This window comes from Micromys minutus (genome assembly GCF_963924665.1).
Source record: "Micromys minutus genome assembly, chromosome: 8".
NCBI lineage: Eukaryota > Metazoa > Chordata > Mammalia > Rodentia > Muridae > Micromys > Micromys minutus.
The window spans coordinates 46939815-46964639 of record NC_137977.1 but is presented as its reverse complement, the minus strand read 5'-3'; the positions used below and the strand labels follow the sequence as shown (position 1 = coordinate 46964639).

General features: G+C 45.0%; 1 protein-coding gene across 1 annotated transcript in view; it reads left to right on the top strand.

The window, feature by feature from the left end:
* The window catches only part of ARHGEF37 (Rho guanine nucleotide exchange factor 37), a 45358-nt gene that overhangs the window by 8006 nt on the left and 12527 nt on the right, over positions 1 to 24825 (top strand). The window contains exons 2-8 of the mRNA XM_080920032.1: positions 8954 to 9150; positions 10247 to 10370; positions 14624 to 14771; positions 20315 to 20514; positions 22440 to 22570; positions 23154 to 23258; positions 23911 to 24021. Of these exons, the coding sequence (XP_080776158.1) occupies positions 8965 to 9150; positions 10247 to 10370; positions 14624 to 14771; positions 20315 to 20514; positions 22440 to 22570; positions 23154 to 23258; positions 23911 to 24021 (1005 nt within the window). The 5' untranslated portion in view covers positions 8954 to 8964. The remainder of the gene's footprint in view (positions 1 to 8953; positions 9151 to 10246; positions 10371 to 14623; positions 14772 to 20314; positions 20515 to 22439; positions 22571 to 23153; positions 23259 to 23910; positions 24022 to 24825) is intronic.

Here is a 24825-nt window from a genome sequence, read left to right as displayed (position 1 = left end):
GCTCCTGGCCTGGGCTCTAAACCTTCCTGGTCCCTCTTACAATTATTTTTAGGACCAAAGACAGAACAGAGCTGTCAAGTAGTATGCCTCTTTTATATTGTTTCTGAGCATGGATATTGTTTCCTCTTATTGAAAATAAATTTTTTTCCCTTCACATGATGTATCTCAGTTATGTTTTCCCCTTCTGTTCACTCCTCCCAGTTCCGCCCCCCACATCCACTCCCATCCGAGTCCACCCCCTTCTTGTCATTACAGGCTTCTAAGGCATAATAATAAAATATTCTGTAATAAAATAAAATATAATAGGAAAAATACATTAGAATAGGACAAAACAAACAGAAGGAAAGGATCTCAAGAGAAGGCACAAGAGAGGCCACACACTCAGGAATCCCATGAAAGGATTAAACTGGAAGCTATAATGTAGGCACAAAGGACCTGTAGGGCTGTTGGCCCTCAACTGCATGAATCTTAGGAATATGGTTAGTAGGGGGCTGGAGAGATGCCTCAGTGGTTAAGAGCACTGACTGCTCTTCTAGAGGTCCTGAGTTCAAATCCCAGCAACTGCATGGTGGCTCACAACCATCTGTAATGAGATCTGATGTGTCTGAAGATAGCTACAGTGTATTTATACATAATAAATAAATCTTTTTAAAAAAGAGTATGGTTAGTAGTGGGTTGAAAGATGACTCAGCAGGTAAAGTCACTAACTTCACAAACCTCATGGCCTGAACTTGATCCCCAGAACCCATTCAAAAAGCTAGAATAGCTCTCATTTGTAATACCAGTAGGTAGAAGGAGAATTTCTGGGCGCTCAAGGGTAAGCTAGCCTGATGTACAAGGTCCAGCATCAAACAACAAACAAGTTGGAAGGCCAGGACTGACACCTGAAGTTGACCTCTGACCTTTCCACATGTATGTGCCTGCATACATACGATACACAAATAAACTTGGTAATCAAGTAGGGGTTGGCTTACAAGGTGATTCATATAAAAAGTTCAATCTCAGACCCTACTGAGTTTGAGAGCTGGAAGCTCTTTGTATGGGACTGTTTCTCCTGACTGCTACAGAGGTCTCATCAACCACGCCCTTCAACCAGAGTCCTCCCATGGCCACCATTGTTTCTATATTGTTCCCTCCCTTCATCCCTCAGTAGGGTCTTTTACTAGCATGGCTCCTGACCTTCACCTGCAATCTCAGACTCTAGTTCTTGTGCTTTTATCTTTTCTCTCAAAAATGTAAGTTTGAGATGGTACCGTGTGTTGAGACACTTGACACCAAGCTCGATGGGTTTCTTCCCAGGATCCTTGTGGTAAAAGGTGAGAACCAGCTCCTCCATACATGTGCACTTGCCAAGGCAAATAAATGTAATAAGTAAATAAATAAGTTGGAGTCATTTCTGAACTTCCCTTGGGTGGCTGAGGATACTTACTTTCCCTACTCGGAGTCCCTGTCTTTCTCTCCCCTCCCCCAGTCTCCATCTCTGTCTCTCCCAAGGATCTCTTTATTAGCTCAGGTTGGTCTTGAACCCAAGATCCTTCTGCTTCTAGCCCCCGAGTGCTGGAATTCTAGGCACATGCCAGCATGTTCTTTGTTGAATGGATGTGTAGGAATGTTCAAGTCCTGCTGCCCCAGTAGAGAAGTGAGAAAAGAGAATCAACCCAGTGTTATGCAGTTCAAAAGTAAGAAGCATTAGCTCACTGTGGAGCATAGAGACACCATTGACAGGTTCCTTTTCATATCAAGGATGTGCCAGGAAGAGTTTATTTGGCATGCGTTTGAGTGTGTGTGTGGATGTATTACCAGGAAATGGGCATTGAGTTCAGGGCCTGGCAAATGTTAAGCACATTACCACTGACCTACACCTGTGGTCCCTGATTTTATCTCCTTGTTTTGCTTGTTTGTTTTGAGACAGGACTTCTCTATGGAGTCCTGGCTTTCCTGAAACTCACTCTATATAGACCAGGCTGGCTTGATTTTAGAGATCTGCTTCTGCCTTCCCAGTGTTTGGATTAAAGGCATGCACAATCGAGTCTGGCTTGATTTTAGTTCTTAATTGCCTATTGTAAGACATCAAGATGTTCTAAAGAGTGAGCCTGCCTCACATCACAATTCGTTTCTATGCGCATTAGGCATCCTACTTGCCTTGGAGAAAGGGTGTGACCCCTCCTTATCAGGCAGTCAGACAAGGGATGGGAGCTAAGAACCTCACCCCATTCTTCCCAGCTGCTAAACTGTGTGTTCTAAGACTGTTGCAAAGATAACAGAGAACTTAAGATACTTGATATTCTATTTGCTTTAACTTTTTTTTTTTGATGGTTGTTTTAGGCATGGAGACCAGGCCTCATCCACTCTAGACAAGTGATCTGCCATTTAGGTCCTTCTGCAGCTGAAATTATTATTTTAAAACAGTTCTAGCAAACATAAAGTTATATTACAAAGAGGTCCTGTGTCCTGTTCACCATGCTTTTCTTAATCTTTATATTTACATGTGCTTATTTGTTTCACATATACGTGTGTAGGTGTGTGCATACCATGGTGCATGCATGAAGGTCAGAGGACAACTTGCAGGAGTCAGTTCTCTCCTTCCACCTTGTAGGTCTTGGGAATTGAACTCAGGTCATCAGGGCTTTTTGGCAAGCATCTTTATCCACTAAGAGCCATCTTGGCCTCCCTCCCCCTGCTTGTCTAATAGCTATATCTTGCTTAACTGCTGTACAACACCTAAGCCAGGGAATGGGCACTATTATACTACGTGTGTGGTTATTCCACAGCATCTTACCATGTGATAGATTGTGTAACCTCCACGTATACATATATGTACAGACTGTCCCACTGCCGCAGGATGCTCTTTCATGTTTGTTTATATAGTGTAGTTCCATTCACTTGCTTTCTAGCCCTGTCCCTAGCTAGGCAGCCACTGACTTGTCCTCTATCTGTAATTTCATATGTCTTTAGGTAGCATTCCTGAGTACCGTAACCTTCTATGTTGTTTTTAACACAGTCATTTGTCTTGGGAGCCCAACCAAGCCAATGCTATGTGTCAGTAGTTTGTGTTCATTTCTGATAGTGCAGTGGTACCGATTGGCCGGTTTGCTCAATTGTTCAGCCACTAAAGGGCACTTTTATTATCTTCTATGAGTATTCGAATGTAGATTTTTGTATAGACCTATGTCTTAGTCAGGGTTTCTATTCTTGCACAAACATCATGACCAAGAAGCAGTTGGGGAGGAAAGAGTTTATTCAGCTTATATTTCCACATTGTTGTTCATCACCAAAGGAAGTCAGGACTGGAACCTAAGCAGGTCGGGAAGCAGGAGCTGATGCAGAGGCCATGGATGGATGTTACTTACTGGCTTCCTTCCCCTGGCTTGCTCAGCTTGCCTTTTTTTTTTTTTTTTTTTTTAAAGATTTATTCATTATATATAAGTACATTGTATCTGTCTTCAGAAACATCAGAAGAGGGCATCAGATCTCATTACAGATGGTTGTGAGCCACCACCATGTGGTTGCTGGGATTTGAACTCAGGACCTCGGAAGAGTGTTCTTAACCGTCTCTCCAGCCCTCAGCTTGCATTCTTATAGAATCTAGGACTATCAGCCCAGGTGTAGCACCACCCATGATGGGCTGGGCCCCCCCACCTCCCATCACTAATTGAGAAAAATGCCTTACAGCTGGATCTTATGGAGGCATTTCCTCAACTGAGGCTCCTTTCTCTGTGATAACTCCAGCTTGTGTCAAGTTGACACAAAACCAGCCAGTACAACCTACATTTACTTTTTCTGGGTTAGAGGCTTAGGTGCCTAGGAGAAAGATGCACATGTCTCATTTGAAAGAAACTGAAAAATTATTTCCCAGACTACTGTACCAGGAGGAGTTGAAGCCATGAGGGAAAGACAGATGAAGTGTACTCTGGTGGAATGTTCTAGATCTTGACTGTATCAATGTCTGCAGACTAGTAATTATACCATATGTAGTTTTGCAACTGAACATGTGAGAACTTGCATCAAGGGCCCATGTAGCTTCTCTGTGTAATTTAAAAATTATATGTATTTAGTGTGTGCACGTGTAGGTTAGAGGACACTTTCTTAGTGTTGGCTCCCTTCTTTTATCATATGTGTTCTGGGAATGGAATTCCTGTATTCAGACTTGGTGACAAGTCCCTTTACCCACTGAGTCACCTCACTAGCCCTCTATTTCTTACCACTGCATATGAATTTGAGCTACAGATCCAGCCCATACATTATTATTATCAATTTAAATAAAATTGGAAAAAATCGCATTTTCCCAACTTTATTTTCTGTTTGCCTCACAGTTATAAAAATGTAACTTGGGCTGACAAGCTGACTCAGTGGGTAAGAGGCATTTGTCCCCAGGCCTGACAACTTTTCCACTTTTCCCTTGGAAGGTTTGATATTTAAATCTTCTGAGATTGTCAGTCGGTCAGCAGGAGAAGAGCACCACAGGTATATTTGGTCATAATTCTGACCTGATTTGGAGGCCCCGGGGCTGGGAAACTGTCTGACTTTTACAGTCACAGAGAGATATGACTGGAAAGAAAGAAGCATGAGCCACTAGGAATGCACCAAATGGGGAACCCCAGGAGGCCTGTCTGTTCAGGTACCAGCCCTTTGTGCACAAAATGTAATCCTCCAGAATGAGACAAGATTCTTTTATCTTTTCTGCACAAAAATTATTGTTAACATAATATATATATATGTTTTATAGGTTGACTGGTTTCTTAGTTTTCTCTGAGTTGTCTATGTAAATGTTCTCCACTAAATACCAGATTCTATACTAATTCAGCAAATCTATTCTCAAGATATTTTCTACACTTCTGAGGTTCTCTAGTCCTAATTGTTTTCCATTAGCTTGAGGCCAGCTGTCAGTGCTAGTGTCCCCTCCCCCACCTCCCTTGAGGATTTCTTCCAGTTCCTCTCCAGCCTGTCAATCAACATTCTCCAATTCTTTCTTGATTCATTCCTTTAGTGGGCTGATTCTTTTCCCTGATTCACCATTTCACTAATGGAGTGTATTTCCTGGTAAGTTCCCAGTTGGCTGAGATAGGCCAGGATCATTTCCTTGTCCCTTCCACTGTGGGGGACAGTGCACCAGCTCATTCACCCCTACTCTGATTTAGTTCCCTGGAGATTCCTCTTATGCTTTTGTCAGCCCTGCTCTGGAGTTAAAGTTACATCCATTCTGGCTTCTCTGAGAGTTTCATAGTAGAAAGATTTTTTTCAGGTCATCTTGTCCATATGATGACCTTATTTATACAGGTTTAATATTTAGAGACAATCAGTAGTTTGGAGAGTTGAGAGGGTGTGAGGATCAGGAATGGGCCGGGAGAAGTAGAATGCTGCAGACAGAGCCTGGGAGGACGCAGAAGAAGCACAGGGGTGGAGAGAGCAGCAACGCCATTTTCTCTCTGGCTGGTTTCTGTCTGGGGGAGTGAAGCTGAGCGGGAAGGAGCTGTGATGCTGTGGGCAGCAGGAAATGATGCCGTGGCCACAGCTTGTTTCAGGGACGTTAATCTGGAAGCACGCCCGTGACAAATGTGAATGGTTGGCAGGGTTGAAGAGAGGTCAGAGCAGGGTCCTGGAACCTTTGAAAATCACCAGGCAAAACGGCGTGGTGCTACACACCTTCGATCCCACCACTCAGGAGGCAGAGGCCGAGTCTGAGGCCAGCCTGGTCTATATGGTGAGTTCCAGGACAGCCAGAGCTGTACAGAGAGACCCTGTCTCAAAAAACTAAAAGGAAAAAAAGAAAGAAAATTACCTGGCCATGGGCTGCTCTAGGTCTTGATTGAGGATGGGAGCCAGAAACCGTGGGGAGAAAAGGGGACAAGAGGACTTAGCTGGGCCAAGTAAAGAAATCTGGGTCAACAACTATGCCACCCCGGGTATTCACCAACAAAACTCCAAGTCAGCACTTGACTCTTCCAGAGCCTCTGCACATTAGAGTTTAATGTAGCACTTTTCACAGTAGCTAAGCTATGGAAAAACCTGGGTGGCTACCAGCCAGGCTTTGATACAACAGAATTTCTCTTTAGCATGAGGAAGAATGGAGTTGTGTAATCTATAGGAAAACAGATGCACCAGGGGCTATCACAGTAAGCATGTCACAGGAGGATGCTATCACAGGCCTTCACTCTCTTGTGGACTTAGGTTTCATATAGGTACAATGGGAAAGACATAAAAGGGAAGGGTTGCTGTTTATGGGGAAGAGATGTGATCAGCATACAGGTATATGGGCATGGCCTCATGAAACCAGCATAAAGTATTTTTTAAAGATGTATGTAATGTATGTATGTACATGGTCTCTGTCTTCAGACACACTAGAAGGGGCCATCAGACCACATTAAAGATGGTTGTGAGGCATCATGTGGTTGCTGGGAATTGAACTCAGGACTCCTGAAAGATCAGTCAGTGCTCTTAACCGCTGAGTCATATCTCCAGCTCCCAGCATAAATTACTTTTAAAATGAATGAATGAATGAATGAATGAATGCCTGAATGACTCTGGATCAAACTTTGGAAAAAAATAAGAGCAGTTTTAGAAAAGCACATTGATCAAGAAAACAAAACGGCAGCCAACAGAATGGGAAAAGATTTTTACCAACTCCACATCAGATAGAGGCCTAATATCTAAGGTATACAAAGAACTCAAAAAGCTAGACACCAGAGAATCAAATAACCCTATTTAAAAAATGGGGTACAGAGTTAAACAAAACGTTCTCAGTTGAGAAATATCGAATGGCTGAGAAATATCTGAGGAAGTGCTCAACATCCTTAGCCATCAGGGAAATGCAAATCAAAACAACCCTGAGATTCCACCTCACACCAGTCAGATTGGCCAAGATCCAAAACTCAGATGACAACAGATGCTGGCGAGGTTGCAGAGAAAGAGGAACCCTTCTCCACTGTTGGTGGGGTTGCAAACTAATACAACCACTCTGGAAATCAGTCTGGCGATACCTCAGAAAATTGGACATAATACTACCTGAAGACCCAGCTATTCTACTTCTGGGCGTATACCCCAGAGACACCTTAGTACACAACAAAGATATATGCACCACAATGTTCATAGCAGCTCTATTTATAATAGCCAGAAGCTGGAAAGAACCCAGATGTCCTTCAGAAGATGAATGGATACAAAAATTGTGATACATTTACACAATGGAATACTACTCAGCCACCAGAAACAATGACTTGACCAAATTCTTAAGAAAATGGCTGCATCTAGATAATATCATTCTGAGTGAGATAACCCAGTCACAAAAGAACAGACATAATATGCAGTCACTGATAATGGGATGCTAACCCCAGAGGCTCGCACTGCCCCAGAAACAACTCACAGACTGTATGAAGTCCAAGAAATAAACAAAACAAAACAAAACAAATCAAAAAAATCTCTATACAACAAGAAAACTTTGACTATTTCCATGTTACATTTTGTTTTACATGTACTTTATGCTCATTGTAACTATTAAGTTTTCAATGCATACTATCAAACCTTTAAAAAAATCAAGTACTGACTAAAAAATATATTCATACAGTTTTATGTAAAAATTATTTTAAAATCTGAAAAAAAAGTACTGACAAAAATGTATAATTTTATGCAAAAAATGCTTAAAATCTGTACATTTATCTTTGTTTTGTAAAATAAAGTTAAAAATATATAAATTACTACCAAAAAAAAAAAAAAAAAAAGAAGAAAAGAAAAGCACATTGAATCCTGGGAAATAAATTTTTTTGTATTATTATTTTTTTTATTGATTATTTGGGAGTCTTACGTCATGTACCCCAATCATGCTTACCTCACATGACAGTTTTTTCATGTCTGTCCCCCTCTCCAATGACATGCCCCCTCAAAAACAAAAAACAAAAAACAACCAAAAAAAAAAAAAAAAAAGAAAGGGAAAAAGAAAGAAAAGTCCATTTTATGTTGTCTATATACTCACTAGAGCATGCTCACATTCCCAGTGACCAGCCTGCCCTCCCCCTGTCCCCAGGGAAGGATGATTCTTTCTTTGTTCTCTACCTGCATCCTCTCCAGAAGCCATCAACTTAGGAAAGCCTTGAGGTGGCTGGAGAGGGGTGGAGATAGCTCTTCCTCACTCATTGGTGTCCTCATGGGCTTGGGTGGCAACACAGGCCACAAGCATCAGTGTGACCCTTGGCCATATTAGGACCACCAACCAACCCACTCATGGCCTTCAATGGCTTCAGAGTCCACGGGTCTCAAACATGACCTCAGGTGGCTGCACATGCCACTCACACCAAGACTCCCCTTCCAGTCCCTAGGCAGCAAATCCTGAAGACCTAACCAAGGCGAGGACGCGTATGTCCACATGGATTTCAGGCTTCATCCTGCCTGGGGCAGCAGCATGGACCACAGACACTAACTTGGCCTCTGGTGTCATCGAGGACCATGGTGGTCCTTCGAGAAGGTCTGATCTAGAGAGTGAACTTTTCCTCATGCTGGGCCTCTGTCATTGGCCAGAGATGGGGGATCCTATGGCTGGGAAGCAGGTCTAGGGGCTAAGTCTGTATCTGTTTAAAACTGGGCCGTTGTATACCATCCTGCCAACCCTACTGGGCAATGCCAGCTTGTCAACCTCGGCACTCTCACCTGTCACTGCCAATCACGCTTCCTGTTCTGCCTTTTTCCATAGCACATGCTGTAGTTTTTCTGTCTTTTCTGCCTCTCCATCACTGTAGTAGTGCCAGCGGACCAGTGCCTCAGCCCTTTGGAGATGGATTTCCAATGTCAGCAACAACCTGACTCTGTTTAATAAACAAAACAGTCAACTCTGTTTGCAGCTAGTGATGTTTTAGGCTACTTAATGAGTAGGCTTCAAGTTAGGGACAGCATTTCCCAAGAGATGTAATGAGGGGACCCTACTTTACAATTGAATTGAGATGGTTTGGTTTTTTTTTTTTTTCCCCAGAACCTGTGGACATGGCTGACATTGGAGCAGATGAGGCCTCTTCCAAATTAGAGAGTCCTAAGCAGGAAGGCCAGGACTCTGAGGACAGGTCGCTGCTCCACCAGAGGCTGGCCATCAGAGAGCTCATTGACACAGAAGTCTCGTACTTGCACATGCTCCGACTCTGTGCCTCTGACATCAGAAGCCACCTACAGCAGGTACTCATGTGGCCCCACAACCTGTCTCTATAGGAACATGTGTGGGCTGCCTCTAAGACCTCTCATCATAGGTATAAGCTGTGGGTCTTTATCGATTGGGCCATGTAGCTTTCAGCAAGGCCTTGAATGACTCGGGTGTGTCCAATTTGCAACCTATAGACACATAGAGGCTGAGGCTAGCTATGAACTACTTAATAGTAAATATTACTATTATAGTAGTAAATTACTGAAAACATTACGAAAATCTCATTGTTGTCTTCTTTTGTAACTCAATTTTACAAGGTTACTTTTTGAAGATTTATTTTTAATTTAAAAAACCTATCTATCTATCTATTTTAATGCATTGGTGTCTTGCCTGCATGTATATTTGTGTGGATCCCCTGGACCTGGAGTTACAGAGTTGTGAACTGCCTTGTGGGTTCTGGGAATTGAACTTGAATCCTCTGGAAGAACCACCAGTGTTCCTAACCACTGAGCCATTGCTCCAGCCCCTTGAAGATTTAATTTATGTGTATGAGTGTTTGCTGGCATAAGTTTATTTAACTACACGTGTGCCTGTGGGATTCCCAGGAGCCGGGATTACAAATGGTTGTGACCTACCATGGTGGGTGCTGAGGACCTGGGTCCTCTGCAAGAGCAGCAAGTGTATTGAACAAGCTATTGGATAGGCAAGGAAGGAACAGGAGCAGGCTGAAAAACCTTCAGGTCCACCTCTATTAAACCTCCTCCTCCAGCAATGCTTACCTCCCAAAGGTTCCGTAGCCTTTCCAAATCATGCTACCATCTGGGGAAGACATGTTTAAACACAGAAACCAATGGGAAACATTTCACATATACATCACAGCACTAACCCCTGGCTCATCCCCAAACTAGCCCCATCCCCAGCCTTAAGCCTTTCTGCCATACTGGACTTCTGTACTTAATGTCTCTTTTTCTTGTTAAGCAATGCGGGGACCTAACTTACAATCTTTTCCAACATTGCATGGGGCAGCCAGTCTTCCTATGAGCAGTAGGACCCCAGATAGCATGAATGCCCAGGTCTGTTCCCAATAGTCCCCTACCAGACCCCCAGTCTCTGCATTTTTGTTGCTTCCAGCTGCCACCAGGAGATCTGGACATACTGTTCTCAAACATTGATGACATCATCCAAGTGAGCAGCAGATTCCTTCACGGGCTGCAGGAAACAGCCTCCAAGGAAGAGGAACAAGCGCATTTGATTGGTAAGCAAAAGACCCAGGTACTCACCGGCTTGCTTGCCCTGGGCTTTATCCTCAGCCTTCTCCTCAGCCTGTGCTTACAGAACTGGCTCCAGAGCTCCAGGGAAAATCAGCCAAGGGGAAGTCTGGGCATGTTAGAGGTAGCAGGGATCTCATCTATTGTTTGATCCCTCTGGCTCCACTCAGCGGAAGCTTTTAAGCCATGTACCTGGGAGGAGATGTTGAAACCACAGTGCTTCCCAGTTCAGTCTCAACATGGTGCTGATTGATTTTTATTTTTTTATATGTATGAATATTTTGCCTGCATACATGCCTCTGGACCATGTGAGTGTCCCGTGCCTGTGGAGGCCAGATCTCCTGAAACTGGAGTTCCAAATGATTGTGAGGCTTTCATGTGGGTATTTGAGCCCAGCTCTCTGGAAGAGTAGTAAGTGCTCTTAACTGCTGAGCCATCTCTCTAGCCTCTATTTTTTTTTTTTAATTTGATAGATTTTATTTTTTAGTGCACTGTTAGGTTTATAGAAAAATGACCGTGGTACCAAGAGTCAGAATTTTCTCAGACCTTGCTTTGAATGAAGCAGTCTTCTGTGTTTCTTATCCCTACAGCTCCACCCCATCCCTTTGTCCTTCCCGTCCTGTTCTACCTGCTCCCTGTGAGTAAAGTGGTTTCACATTAGAAGACACAGAACACGCTAGGAAACCACTTGGGGTCTGTTTCATCTTCTCCGTGTGTTCCAGCTTTACTGTACCTGCTCTTGAAATTAAGCTGACATGGAAACCCAGCTCAAACTACTCCCTCTGCTTCCTGCTGCCACTGGACTACAAACCAAATGCCTAGCCACACCCCACTTACACTGATTCCCTGGGCAACTTTAGTATCCCATTTGTTTCCGCCCCTGTGTGCCTGGCTCACTCTGTTCCAGACACACCAGGGTCTGTGACTGCCCTTCAGGCCAGGGTCAGCTGACTCTGGGCTTTGCCATTGCCATCCACAAGCTTGAGAGTCACCCCTCCCCTGGGCCTCCTGGGGCTGACTACTTCTGCTCTCTGGCAGATGGTTACATTATCTGGAAAACCTTCCTCAAATAGACACCCTCCCCCTTACACACACACCTAGTCTTTGATGTTTATTTGGCTTTTCTTTGAGTCCTGTAATAGTCATCCCTTGGTATCTGAAAGGGCTGGTTTTCCAGGACCCACACCCCCACCAGGTGCTCACGCAGACCTCTTTTGTAAAATGGCATAGTATTAACATAAACATCCTGAAGCTCTCCCGTATATGACAGTTAGCCCCGGGCAAATGATGTATAGAAGGTTGTTGTATGCTGCATTGTTCAGGAATGGTGACAGCAAGAAAAGGTCTTACATGTTCAATACAGACACTGTTTTTCTTTATTAAAAAGTGTTTGACACAATTTAACTGTAGGACAGAAAAATGATTTAAAAAAAACGGTAAAACCAGCATTTTAAATAGAAATTACATGGAGATTTCTTTTTTAAAAACGCTCCTTTGTTTTTTCTTTCTTTAAGATTTATTTATTTATTATATAGGTACACTATAGCTGTCTTCAGATACACCAGAAGAGGGCGTCAGATCTCATTACAGATGCTTGTGTGCCACCATGTGGTTTCTGGGATTTGAACTCAGGACCTCTGGAAGAGTAGTCAGTGCTCTTAACCACTGAGCCATCTCTCCAGCCCTGCATGGAGATTTCTAATGTTCCATTAATGTGTGAGGATGTTCAGCCTGCTAATTACAGGGAAATGAATAGGAAGGACAACAGAATCAAAGCAATTTCCTTTGCTTTTGATTGATTGCTTTTGTTTTTGTTGTTGATGTTTAGTTTTTTTCAAGACAGGGTTCTCTGGGTAGCTCTGGCTATCCTAGAACTCACTCTGTAGACCAAAATGTCCTTGAACTCAGAGATCTGCCTGTCTCTGCCTCTCAAGGGCTGGTATTAAAGGTGTGTGCCTGTCACAAGGCAACTATTAAGATAGATGCTCCAAAATCCAGAAAAAATTGAGAGCTGACATATGATACCACAGGTAGAAAATTTCACACCTAACATTGTATAGTGGCTCACAATTCAAAGACAGGTACACCAGAAATAGGATAGAAAAATAAAATAGGGCAGAATTGGGCAAGAAATATGTTACATATATAAAACATTCATATGTCATCTTGGATCTCAGCCCCAAGTTATTACATTATATGTATTTAAATCTCCCAATCTTGAAAAACCCAACATTGGAAGCGGTGTTGGTCTCAGGCAGTTTGCACAGGAAATCTCAACTGGTCTGTATAGGTTATTGGCCTGTCGTCTACACAGGGCTTCTTAAACTACACTGAAGCTTCACGCACAGGTTGTCAGCCTGTGCTCCACTCACAACTTCTTTTTACCTAAAAAAATTTTTACACAACTCAGGGGTGGAGTATATGACTATATAAAATAGATACACAAGCCAGATAGTGGTGACGTACATGTTTAATCCCAGCATTCAAGAGGCAAAGACAGGCACATCTCCAAGTTTGAGGTCAGGTCTACAGCCCTGGTCTTTCAGGACTATTCAGAGAAACCCTGTCTCAAAAACACAAAACAAAACAAAACACAAAAAACCTCCCCAAAACCAAACTGAACATTTACTGATAATCACAAATATTTTATTTTAAGACATGTCTTTTATAGCCATGTTTGTCATTTATTGCTGTTGAAGGCAGCAGGGTATCATGTCACATGAGTTTAATATCCGTACTCAGGAGGCAGAGGTCGGCCTGGTCTACAGAGTGAGTTCAGGCCAGCCAGAGCTCCGTAGTGAGATTATGTCTCAAGTACAACAAGAACAACAATAAAAATTACGAAAACCTGCATACTGGTGAGATCTATGTGTTTATTTTTACCTAAGAAATTAAATCTTGGTTGAATATCAGATACTTTAGGACATAAAAGATCTCCAGGTTTTTTTTTTTTTTTTTTGAGTTGATCAATATTTTGATTTGATCATTATTAATATTGAGAATTCCACTTTGTCCGAACCTGAAGCACAATGACAGAACTGTAGGGGGCCATTTTACTAAATAATGATGATGATGATGATGATGATGATGATGATGATAATGATGATGATGAAAGTTCTGTCTTAATTCCAAGCCAAAATCTGACCATGTTTTTTTTTTTTTTTTTTTTTTTTTTTAAAGAAACTCAAGTCAAGCAGCAGATTTTATTTTTATTTATGTGTGTGTGTCTATATGTGTCTATGCTATATGTGTAAATATGTCTCTAGAGACCAGAAGAGAGCCTTGGAGTCTCTGCAGCTGGAGTTACAGGTGGCTGTCAGCCACTCAGTGTGGGTGCTGGGATCTAAGCACTGGCTCTGTCACAGAGTGGCAAACTCTTTCTGTGAACTTGCACCATTTCTCCAGCCCTCTGAAGCAGAAAACCCAAAAATCAGGCATTCTGCCACAAAGTGATCCAAAGATACACTAACTTGATACATACGGAATGACAGTAGAAAAAATATTAAATGTCTTATTTTCCACAACCAAACTATTTCATTTCTGTAAGAGCAGAGAACTTAAAAAAAAGATTTATTTATTTATATAAGTACATTGTAGGTGTCAGACACACCAGAAAAGGACATCAGATCCCAGATGGTTGTGAGCCACCATGTGATTGCTGGGAACTGAACTCAGGACCTTTTGGAAGAGCAGTCAGTGCTCTTAACCACTGAGCCATCTCTCCAGCCTGAAAACCTTGTTAATATGAAGATGCTGCAGCTCTTTTCCGTCATCCAGGAGTCTCAGATCTGAGAGGTATTGCAGGCAGTGTTCACTGGGGTTGTGATTCATCATGACACCCTCAGAGCAAAGTGCAGATGTTGTGTATGTTCAAAACCAAGGCTGCAGTGAAGTTCTGTGAGGTCACACAGGTGGGTGTAGACAGAAACACCTCAGATTCATAATGAGTTTGCTTTAGAACTGGTCTCTGATTGCCCAGTGTTTGGAAATTTTTTACTCTCGCCAAACTTTCCCAGCCCCCACATTCTGGTCTGCAGCCAGCCCTGACTGGGGTCATGACCTACAGTTTAAAAACCTGTTACCTACTCGGCAACTTCATAGAAATAAATGAAAAAAAAAAAAAGAAAAAGAAAAAAAGAAAAAAGAAACAGGCCACCGCAGAGCAGGCTCTACCTCCCAACCCCAAGCAAGGGACATGCGCACTTGCCGATGATAACCCTTGCTGCTTGCTGGCCGTCAGGTAACTTGTTCCTGGGATTCCGAGAGGAGTTGGAACAAGTCTACAAAGTCTACTGTGCCAACTATGACCAGGCCCTGTTGCTGGTCAAGGCGTATCAGAAGGAACCAGAACTGCAGAAGGAGATCCAGGGCATCATCGAAGCTGCAGTGTGAGTAGCATGTCTGGGGACAGTTCAAGTCTGGATCCTGCTAGGGGCCTGCTGAGGGCCTGCGTCAGCAGCCAGGCCTATCAGGCCGGAAGCCCTTGCTGCCAAGCGATGCTTCCGTCTCAGTGGGATCAAATAAGGCTCTCCATCTTCTTCATGCTCCTCCTGTCAGGAAGATTTCTACGGATCTTTTGCATGAACCAAGTAGTTACAAATATATAATCTAATTCTCTTTCTTTTTTTTTAAAGATATATTTATTATGTATAAGTACACTGTAGCTGTCTTCAGACACATACCAGAGAGGGCATCAGATCTCATTACTAATGGTTGTGATCCACCATGTGGTTGCTGGGATTTGAACTCAGGACTTCTGGAAGAGCAGTCAGGGCTCTTAACTGCTGAGCCATCTCCCCAGCCTGATACTGTACACTTTTAATCCCAATCCTCAGGATTCTGAGGCAGGAGGATCTATGTGAACTTGAGACCAGGTTGGTGTTTATAGAGAATTCCAGGCCAGCCAGGGTTACATAGACCCTGCTTGTAAACAACACACTCCAAAGCCTACAACAGTGAAAACCCAGAACCAACAAGCCCCCGAACACAACTTGCCAAGTGGAAATTGATGGTCAGGCTTGAGAAGTTAGGGTTGTGGAGGAAGGAGAGAGGACGCCATCATTACCTTATGCAGGTGCTCCTTTATGCCCCAGAGAAAAGTGCTGAGCAGGTGTGCATGGGCCATGATGTGAAGCTGGGTCAGCCTTTCTTATCTGCCTTGTCTTTCTCTCAGTCTTTGACCTTCCTCCTTCCGTTAGAGTCTCTATTTCAAATACTCATAACCTAGATCCTCTCTGCAAAAGGAAAAGAATTTGTTTCTCATAGGTCTCAAAAATGTAGGCGTTTACAGGGCTGTTAGAAGCGAGGCACACTAGAAAAACCAAGAAAGCTGGAGCCCAATGTGGGACAAAGGAGGTAGTGGGGACTGGGGTAAAAAGGGAGACAGCAGATGCTGTGTAGAGCATAGGATGGCTTTAGGAGATTGTTGCTCTCAGTAGCTTTTGCTAGGTAACAAAGCACCTCAAACCTCAATACCTTAAAACAACATTTGCTGGGCTGGCAGGGTGGCCAGTGGGTAAAGGCCCTTGATTGCTGCCACCAAACCTGACTGCTTAAGTTCACTCTCCAGGACATGGTGGCAGTAGGCAACACAGACTCCAGCAAGTTGTCTTCTGGCTACATACATGTGCTGTGGCTCACACGTGTCCACATACATACACTCAAATAAATGTGCAAATATTAAAAAAGGAGACATTTACTTAGCCCACACTTCTGCATATTATCAGTTTAGCTGGGCTCAGTGAATGAACCTTCTGTTCTTGGCTGCGCATCCCTGCCTCTGACCTGCAGCTGAGCATCTGCAGCTGAGCATCTGATCTGCAGCTGAGCATCTACTGCAGGTCAGTTCTCTTGACCTTGCTAGGCTCCTTCACAGAGGAGACACAGAGCTAGCTCGGGTCTGGACACATGGCTGAGAGTTTCCTGCAGCTGGTGTTTACTTGGTAGTCACAGGGTTCCAGTGCAAGGGAAGGGCAAACCACTGGGGTTCCCAGCCATTCGGATCAAGCCTTATAGCCAATCGAGAAAGAACTATGGAAATGGATAGCTTTCCTTGGTTGAAGGGGCTTCAAAGTCATACAAAATGCAATATTTGAAGACATTGTTTTCTCTGCAAACCATCTGCCTGTGTTGCTACATGGGGATGTGAGTCCCCTCTGGCCAGAGCTTCTGCTTTTGTCCAGAGCAGCAGAAACTTAGGTGGGGTGCCTATCATGGGTTCCATCCTCCCCAGCCATGCTAGAAGCAATAACTAGTTGGCAGTGAGGTTGCTGTTTGTCCTGTTTCTGCAGCTCGGGAGCCAGGTTCGGATGGTGGCAGATCGGGCTCAGCCCCTTCCTGTGAGAGCCATTTCACGTCTCAAAACCAATTTCCTTATGGGTCTAATGGGAGTGCTAACAGGGCTTGGTGGAGTGTAGACACAAACACAAGGGACATTAAATAAGTCCCGGCTATTCTAGTCAGCTCAGCCAGGCAAGAATGGTGTCGCTCTGCAGCTTGGACCTGTCAGTCATAATGTCTCCTTTTATACCAAGTATTAAATGTCTTTATTATCCTGTAATAAATCCTAGAAAATGGAGCCTACTTATTTATGAACTGGGGAAAGTGGGCACAATGCTAACTCTAAGATGAAGGGGAAAGAAAAGGGAAGCATTTCCTAGCAATGTGGGTTTCGGGGTGCACTTGGGCAGGCATCAGCACTGCAGAAGCTTCGAGGAAGCACTCTAAAATTAGCTTGCCTCTGTATGCAGTAAGTAAGTCTGGAGGTCAGGAAAGCAAATCCTGAAGCTGCTCTGCTTAAGAATTACAAGAAGATGAAGGGGCAGCGGGTGTGTGTACCCACGGACCACAACCCACAGGGGAGGCAGTCGTGATGTCATGTGTATGAGGTGCTGACTATAACTCATGATGGCTCACTCACCTGAGAGGTCGGAAAATGAGAATGGATGATATCCTTGTAAATAGCCCAAGTCTTAGTGCCGCAGTGTGTAGTGTGATTGGACAGAGTCTGAAAGTCACAGAAGTGTTTCGGCTCTTCAGATAACAGTATATTTTGAGGTCCTGTTCAGGCCTTGAGTGTTCAGAGGGACATGTGAGACCCGAGCTAGTCTCTGCAACACATGCCGGTATGCAGGATATTGCTCTGCCCAGTTAGCTCTTGATGTCTGTCTCTCTGTCTGTCTCTCTGTCTGTCTCTCTCTCCCTGTCCCTCTCTCCCCTCTTTCTCTTCACTGCTTCCAGCTTGTGGATCAAGATGTGAGCTCTCAGGCTATTCCTGCTCCCATGCTTCCGTTCTGCCATCATGAGCTCTACCACTCTAAAACTGTGAGCCCCAAATTAAATTCTTTTTAAAATTTTGTAAGTTTCCTTGGTTTGGGTGTTTCATCCCAGTAGTAGAAAAGTCAGACTGTGGTCTCAGAACGTATACTGACAACATCACCTTTGTGCGGATTAGCTGTCAGGGTAGTCTGCCCTTTAAGACAGAAACAAAGGCTGGACAGGAAGCTCTGTGGTAGGAAGGAGTTTTGACAGAGTGGTGTGGGAAAGGAACCTTAGCAGACGCAGCAGTGTTGGGAGAAGGCAAACAGCCTGTTTTCCTTTATCAGCTAATGGTGTTTGGTTTAAACATGAAAGTAATATTCAAATTCTACTCAAACACATGAAGTCCATTTTCTGTTGGCCTTTCTGAGGGATTGCCATTCCCTGTTTGATTTTCTTCTATATAGATATAGACAGACATAGAGGATGGTAGGGACACATGTGCAATCATGGGGTTGCTGAGCAACTTACCTCTGCCCTTGTTTGCTTGAGCCAAGATTTCTGTGGGTAGAAGTCGGTGGAGCAAAGGATTCGTGTATTTCAAAAATATTGCCAACTGTCCAAGGTCTCAGCCAGTGACACTCCCAAGAGAATGTAAGAAGAATGTCTCCTGCCTAATCCCCCTCCCCCACCATCCTTCTGGGTTACCCTTCCCTTCCTATTATCTATATGAGATGCTGCACAGGCTTTCCTCCATGTTATTTTTTAAAAAGCCACAAACGTGCACAGCTTCCACCATTGCACACTGGTTCTTTGGTGACATTAACAAAAGGGCAGCCATCTCTTTAAGGACCCCTAGGCTTCTGGTTTGTACTAAGGTGACAGTTGTCCCTGGGAGGGAGCTGGCTCTTTCCCTGTGGAATGTCAGCCTAGAATGGAGTTCCCAAAATACCCACCCACAGTTATCTGAGCTCAGGACACCCTTAGGGAGAGCAGATGGACAGTGGCGGTGAATCCACCCGTTGCCCCCTGCAGCTCCCACCTGCTGTGTCTATTCTTAGCTTCTGAGCTGTTTCTTTCCTGAACATTTGTTCTGCAGACTTTTTTTTTCCTTAGGAAGGACTTGAGGGCTCTGTTACAGGGCCCTGGAGGCTGGCCCCAGGAGCACTTGTGAATCTTATAGGAGGCACACAGAGACAAGTTAGGGGCTGGGATTCTATACACCTCTCAGAATCTGAGAACTGCCAAAGAAAGCCTGCTGCTGGCGCCCTCCCCAGTGGGCCCTGGACCTGCCTCAGTGCTTAAAAGCATTGGCTATGGTTGCAGAGGACCCAGGTTCAATTCCCAGCATTCCCATGGCAGCTTACAACTGTCTGTGATTCCATTCCAGGATATCAGACACCCCCATACAGACATGTATGCAGGTGAACACCAAACAGTGCACATAAAAGAAAGTCACTGATTTTTTTTTTCTGATAAAAATTCTAATCCTACAGGAAACTAGGATGATATTTTGAATAATCCCCTACCTACCACCTGAAGTGAGAGTTAACACATCAATATCTCCTTATCTATTTTTGTGCTAAACTATTTACAGGAAGTTGTTACTTAAAATTATGTTCCTGTGGTATTTTATACTCATTATTTAGTGTATGCATGTGTGTGCATGTGTTTTTGGAGGTCGGAAGACAACTTGTAAGAATCAGCTCTCTCCTTGCACCTCAGAGGCAGGTCCTCAGGCTTTGTGGCAAGCCCCCTTACCGGCTGAGCCATCTCACTGGCCCTCAGACCTTTTCTAAAGCAGTCGCCTATTTTGTTACGTGAGTGACCTCTGGATTTCTGGACATTATCTGACTAGAGATGTTAAGTCACAACTGAGTGCAGTTCAGCACGTGATTCTGGTGCCCTGGAGAGAAGATAAAGATGGAAATAGGGAATTAGGTATATCGAAAGCTGTAGGAGCACATGAGGCTACCCAAGGGAACACGTGGAAGAAAGGGCTCTAGCATTAGGCAGAAAGAGTAGCCCATGAAATGAGCAGACACTGGACAGAGGGTCTCTGGGTCCTACTGAGTAGCACCTATCAAGGAAGAGCGTCTGGTCATCCATGTCTTGGTCTGGTCACCTCCTGAGAGGGTGAATAGAGCTGAGAGAGCGCTGGGCTTTGTACAGATCAGGAATCAAGGCCCAGGAATGGCTCTGTGTCTTAGTGTTTACTGTTGTGAACAGACATCATGATCAAGGCAACTCTTATAAAAGACAACATTTAATTGGGGTTGGCTTACAGGTTTAGAGGTTCAGTCTATTATCATCAAAGTGGGAGCATGGCAGCATCCAGGCAGACATGGTGCAGGGGGAGCTGAGAGTTCTACATCTTCATCTGAAGGCTGCTAGTGGAAGGCTGACTTCCAGACAGCTATGAGTAGGGGCTTAAAGCCTAGGCCCACAGAGTCACACCTACTCCAACAGGCCACACCTCCACATAGTGCCACTCTCTGGGCCAGGCATATTCAAACCATGACACTGTCTGCCTAATATCTAGATTCCATTACTTATCAAATGCACTGCCTGATACCACACACTGAGCTAAGTGACAGAGCTGGGTCACTACCCTAAGCCCCCTGGACCCCTAAAGGATGGTTTCTACCTGCCTAATAGCAACCTTCTCCCCCAGGCCACAAGCTGGACCTTCGGGTCTCAGTTTCTTACTTGTAATCCCCCTGCAGAGGATTACCAAGTACCCCCTCCTGCTGCAGAAAATCCTGGAGAATACACCCGAGGATGCCAGTGCCCACCCTGTCCTCCAGAGAGCCACCTCTGCCCTCCAGGATGTGAACAGCAACATCAACGAGTACAAGATGCGCAAGGAAGTAGGTGAGGACTGTGTTTAGGACAGCATCGGGGACAGCGTTCCTAGGTCCAGAAACTCACCCCGAGGTAGCCTCACCCATAATGAAAATGTGGGGCTGGGATGGAGTTCTGCTGACCAGGTGCTTGTCTGACATGTGTAAGGCCCTGGTTCAATCCCCATCATTGCTGGGAGGGAAAGAGGTATGTGTGGGTGTGTGTGGCTGGATGCATCCGCCTCTTAGGTTGCTGTAGTAGGAAGGGTTGCAAAAAAGAAAGCAGTGTCCACTCATCAGGAAACTCGGTTGTCCACCGTGAGCATGATACCAAGGATTTAGCTCATGTTTACTTTTTAGAAAGTGTTATTTTTATTTAATTAATTAATTAATTTATTTATTTTTGAGACAGGGTCTTTCTGTGTAGCCCTGGCTATCCTGGAACTCACTCTGTAGACCAGGTTGGCTCGAGCTCACTGAGATTCTCCTGCTTCTGCCTCTTGGGTGCTGGGATTAAGGGCATGGGCCACAACCATTTGTTTTACTTTGTGTATGTGGGTGTTTTGCCTACGTGCATGTCTGTGCGCCATATACTTGCCGTGGAGGGCAGAAGAAGGTGTCAGATCCTTTGAAACCAGAGTTACAGGTAGTTGTAAGACACCACCCTCCGTGTGCTGGGAACCAAACCCAGGTCCCCTGGAAGAACAGCCAGTGCTCTTCTCTCTGTGTCTCCAACCTTCACGTTTACTCATAAGACAGTTACTTCAAATTCATAAATATTTTTGTGGCAGCGTGTGACACTTCTGCACACATATACAGTGTCCAGCAGATGGAGTGTCTGAAGCAGTAAACATTGTTTGAAGGCTAATTCTGCTATGCTTTCTCCCTTCAATATCTTATTTGATCCTCATAGCCCCTGAGGCCAGCCCAGTCAGATCCACTTCCCATCTGTGTAAACAGTATGGTTCGCAGTCATATACACTCAGTACAACCATATATACAGTCACTGGGCTGTAAGAAGCAGAGTTTTAAATGTAGGCCTGGGTTTTTTGAGGTTTCTCCAATTTTTATTTCTTCATCCATATGTACAGGAGGCAGAGGGCAGAGGCGCCGAGCCAGGAGAGGGAAATATGAGTTTGGTAGATGTTAGGAAAGAGATAGAGTGGAGGAGATATGTTCTGTGGAGGTGTGGTGAGGTGTGGGGGAAGGGGGTTCCTCTGGTGGGCCCATGTTGGGCATCCCTTCCCTCTGAGGGACCTGCCACATGATGATATAGTATAGAATAGTTTATTTAGTGCATGGGAGGGGAGTTAAGAAGGTAGAAGAGGCAGAGAGGGGGGGGGGGAGGGGATGGGGAGAGGAGAGACAAGGGAATAAGAGCAAGAGGGCAAAAGCAAGAGAGTGAGGAGGGGGCGAGCAGCCCCTTTTATAGTGCCAGGTAACTGTGGAGTGGAGCATACCTACCTGTTGCCAGGTAACTGTGGGGTGGAGCGTACCTAGCTGTTGCCAGGTAACTGTGGGGTGGAGCATACCTAGCTGTTGCCAGGTAACTGTGGAGTGGAGCATACCTACCTGTTGCCAGGTAACTGTGGGATGGAGTCTGGAAGAATCCTAACAGTAGACCTTGATAAAACTTCTGGGGGAAGTCCCTTCACATCTGCTGTCTTAGGTGATTCCCCCCAGCAACCTTGCAAGATCAAGTCCTCATTTTGCAGACAAAAAACCCCCGAGGCCTCAAGGAGCGGTGACCTCCTTGTACAGCAGGCCCTAGGCAGGGATCGCACCTGGGACAGAGAGGACCCTGAGTTCTGAGAGTCCCTGCAGGACCTACCATCCTGCCGGCTGGAGAGGCTGGAGCGGCTGGAGCGGAGTGCCAAGTCAGGAGAAGATGGGGCTGTTTGCCTCCTGGGTCTACCTTGGTCACCCACAGTGCCCCTTTCTTCTGTGTCACTGCAGCCTTAAAGTATACCAAAGTGGAGCAGCTGAGCCTTCGGGAGCGGCTGGCCCGCATCAACACACATACACTTTCCAAGAAGACCACCAGACTGAGCCAGCTGCTGAAGCAGGAGGCGGGGCTTGTACCAAGGGTGAGCCTGTGTTTTGGTGGGGCGAGAGACAGGTAGCTGAAGCTGAGAGGGAGGGACCACAGAGAGGCATGCCTAGCCGGTATGGGGTCTTCTAGAGGAGTCTGGCTCTGAGCTTGGGCAGGGCATCAGTCTGAACAGTTTCCAATCCAGGCCCAGGCTAAGTGAGTGCCTCTTCCAAAGCCACAGGACTAAATAGGTTTTCTTATCTCAATGTTCACACAAGGAAACAGAGGCTGCCAGGCGGTAAAGGGTCTGCCCACAGCCACACAGCTAGGAAGCAAGTGAACCAAGACTCATATTCCAGGGCCTGAGTCCATGGTCTGAATGCAAAACTACCCAATGTTACTGCTGTTTGCTTTTGAGACAAGTCCTTGTTCTGCCATGTCCCAAGGCCTGTGCCACCACATACAGTTTATACCGTTTCTTAACCGACACACTCAGTTGTAGAGCTGGATGAACCAGAAGGACTTGTCTTTCCAAAATCTGTGGCTTGTCCCCGGTGAGTTCCTGAGGCAGAGAAACCAGCTACAACACTGCCCCCTTGTGGATGGTCTGACCCTCACACGTATGGTGTTATTTATAGACAGAAGACAAGGAATTTGATGACTTGGAGGAGAGATTCCAGTGGGTGTCTCTCTGTGTGACAGAGCTGAAGAGCAATGTGGCAGCTTACATGAATAATCTGGAGGTGAGAGCCCTGCAGAATTCAAAGGCCAGGCCCACAAGCTACTGAGGTACCAGCAGCAGGGACTCTGGGGTGACATTGTCAGCCAGGTATCCTGACAAGCACAATGAAATCCTTAGCCACAAAACTGGGGGCTAGAGGCAGCTTCTCAGCCCATTAGAGTTTTCATGGGTCAGGGTCAACAATCCTTTGGAACTGGAATTACAGATGGTTCTGAGCTGCCACGAGGGTGCTAGGAACCAAACCCAGGTCCTCTGCAAGAACAGCAAATACTCTTAAACCACTGAGCCATCTCTCCAGCCCCTGGACTTTTCTTTACTGCATTGATTTGAATGGAAGCAGATGATTTGGCTTACAGAAAAACACAAATACAATCTGTAGAGTGTGCACGTGGCGAAAGACTCACCAAGGTGGCACACGGACATATGGTGATCACAAGCCCCAAAGGAGTGAAGAGATAAGGACCCCAGCTCAGCAAGCCTCTTCTAACCCCCCAGGTTGAGCAGGGACAGATGGCAAATGTGCTTGCTAGTTGTGGGGAGGTGTGCGGAGGCCCTGGAAAACTGCTTGGGAGGTCTGCTGAACTGGGGATTAGGCGTAAGATGGTCATGGTGGGTGGGACCTAACCACCTATCTCTGTTGACCCCCGACTCAGGCTTTCCTCTGCTTCCGGCCACATGAATGGAGCCTGGATATCCCCGGGGGAGCTGTGGAACAGTATTGCAGCCTAGCAAGGGACCTTCAGCTCCAGGCCTTCCTGCAGTTTGTGAGTGGGTTATCTCCTCCCCCTTCCTCTGATAGGCAGGTGTTGGAGCCGACCAGGGTAATATTTAGAAGTCAGGCACTTACACAATTGTCACATCCAGTAGGGGAGGGAGCGCTATTCCTGCACTTCCTGATAAAAATAGCCCAACTGATGTGCAGTGAGCCGCACCCTGTACCAGGCACCGTGCCCGCCTTTTCCATTCGTGACCTCACTTACCCCTCAACACACGCTTTCGGATGAGGCTCTATTAATAGCCCCAATTCTGCTAATGGGAGCTCGAGGCCCAGAGAGCTCCATCTCTTGGGGGCATTTACACAAATGGAGTCTGAGTCCTAAGGTATCATTCTATACAAAAGTCTGTTTCAAGCTCTTTACATAATAACAACACCAAGAAGTACCAGGAATCGAGAACCTTCCCCGGGCTGCTCTGAGGACATTACATATCACCCCTCTTTCCAAACCATAAGCCCAAAACTCAGTGAAATTAGAGCAGGGGCTCTGAAGCTTATTCCACATCCACCCCATTACCTGAGGAACTTTTATGTGACCTAGATATGTAAGTATAAGAATAAGATATATAAGTATATATAAATAGGTATACAGGTTTACAGATAATAAATCATAAAGGAAGATTTTAAAACAGTTATCTGAAATACATATAATTTGATCATGTATTAAAGGTAAAAGCATATGTATGTCCTAATGTGATGGTGTGTTGTTTATTTTTACAGGAGTAAAGTCTTGGCTAAATATTTGATGCAGATAGATACAAGGTCTCTGGACACAGAACATTTTCACGAGGTT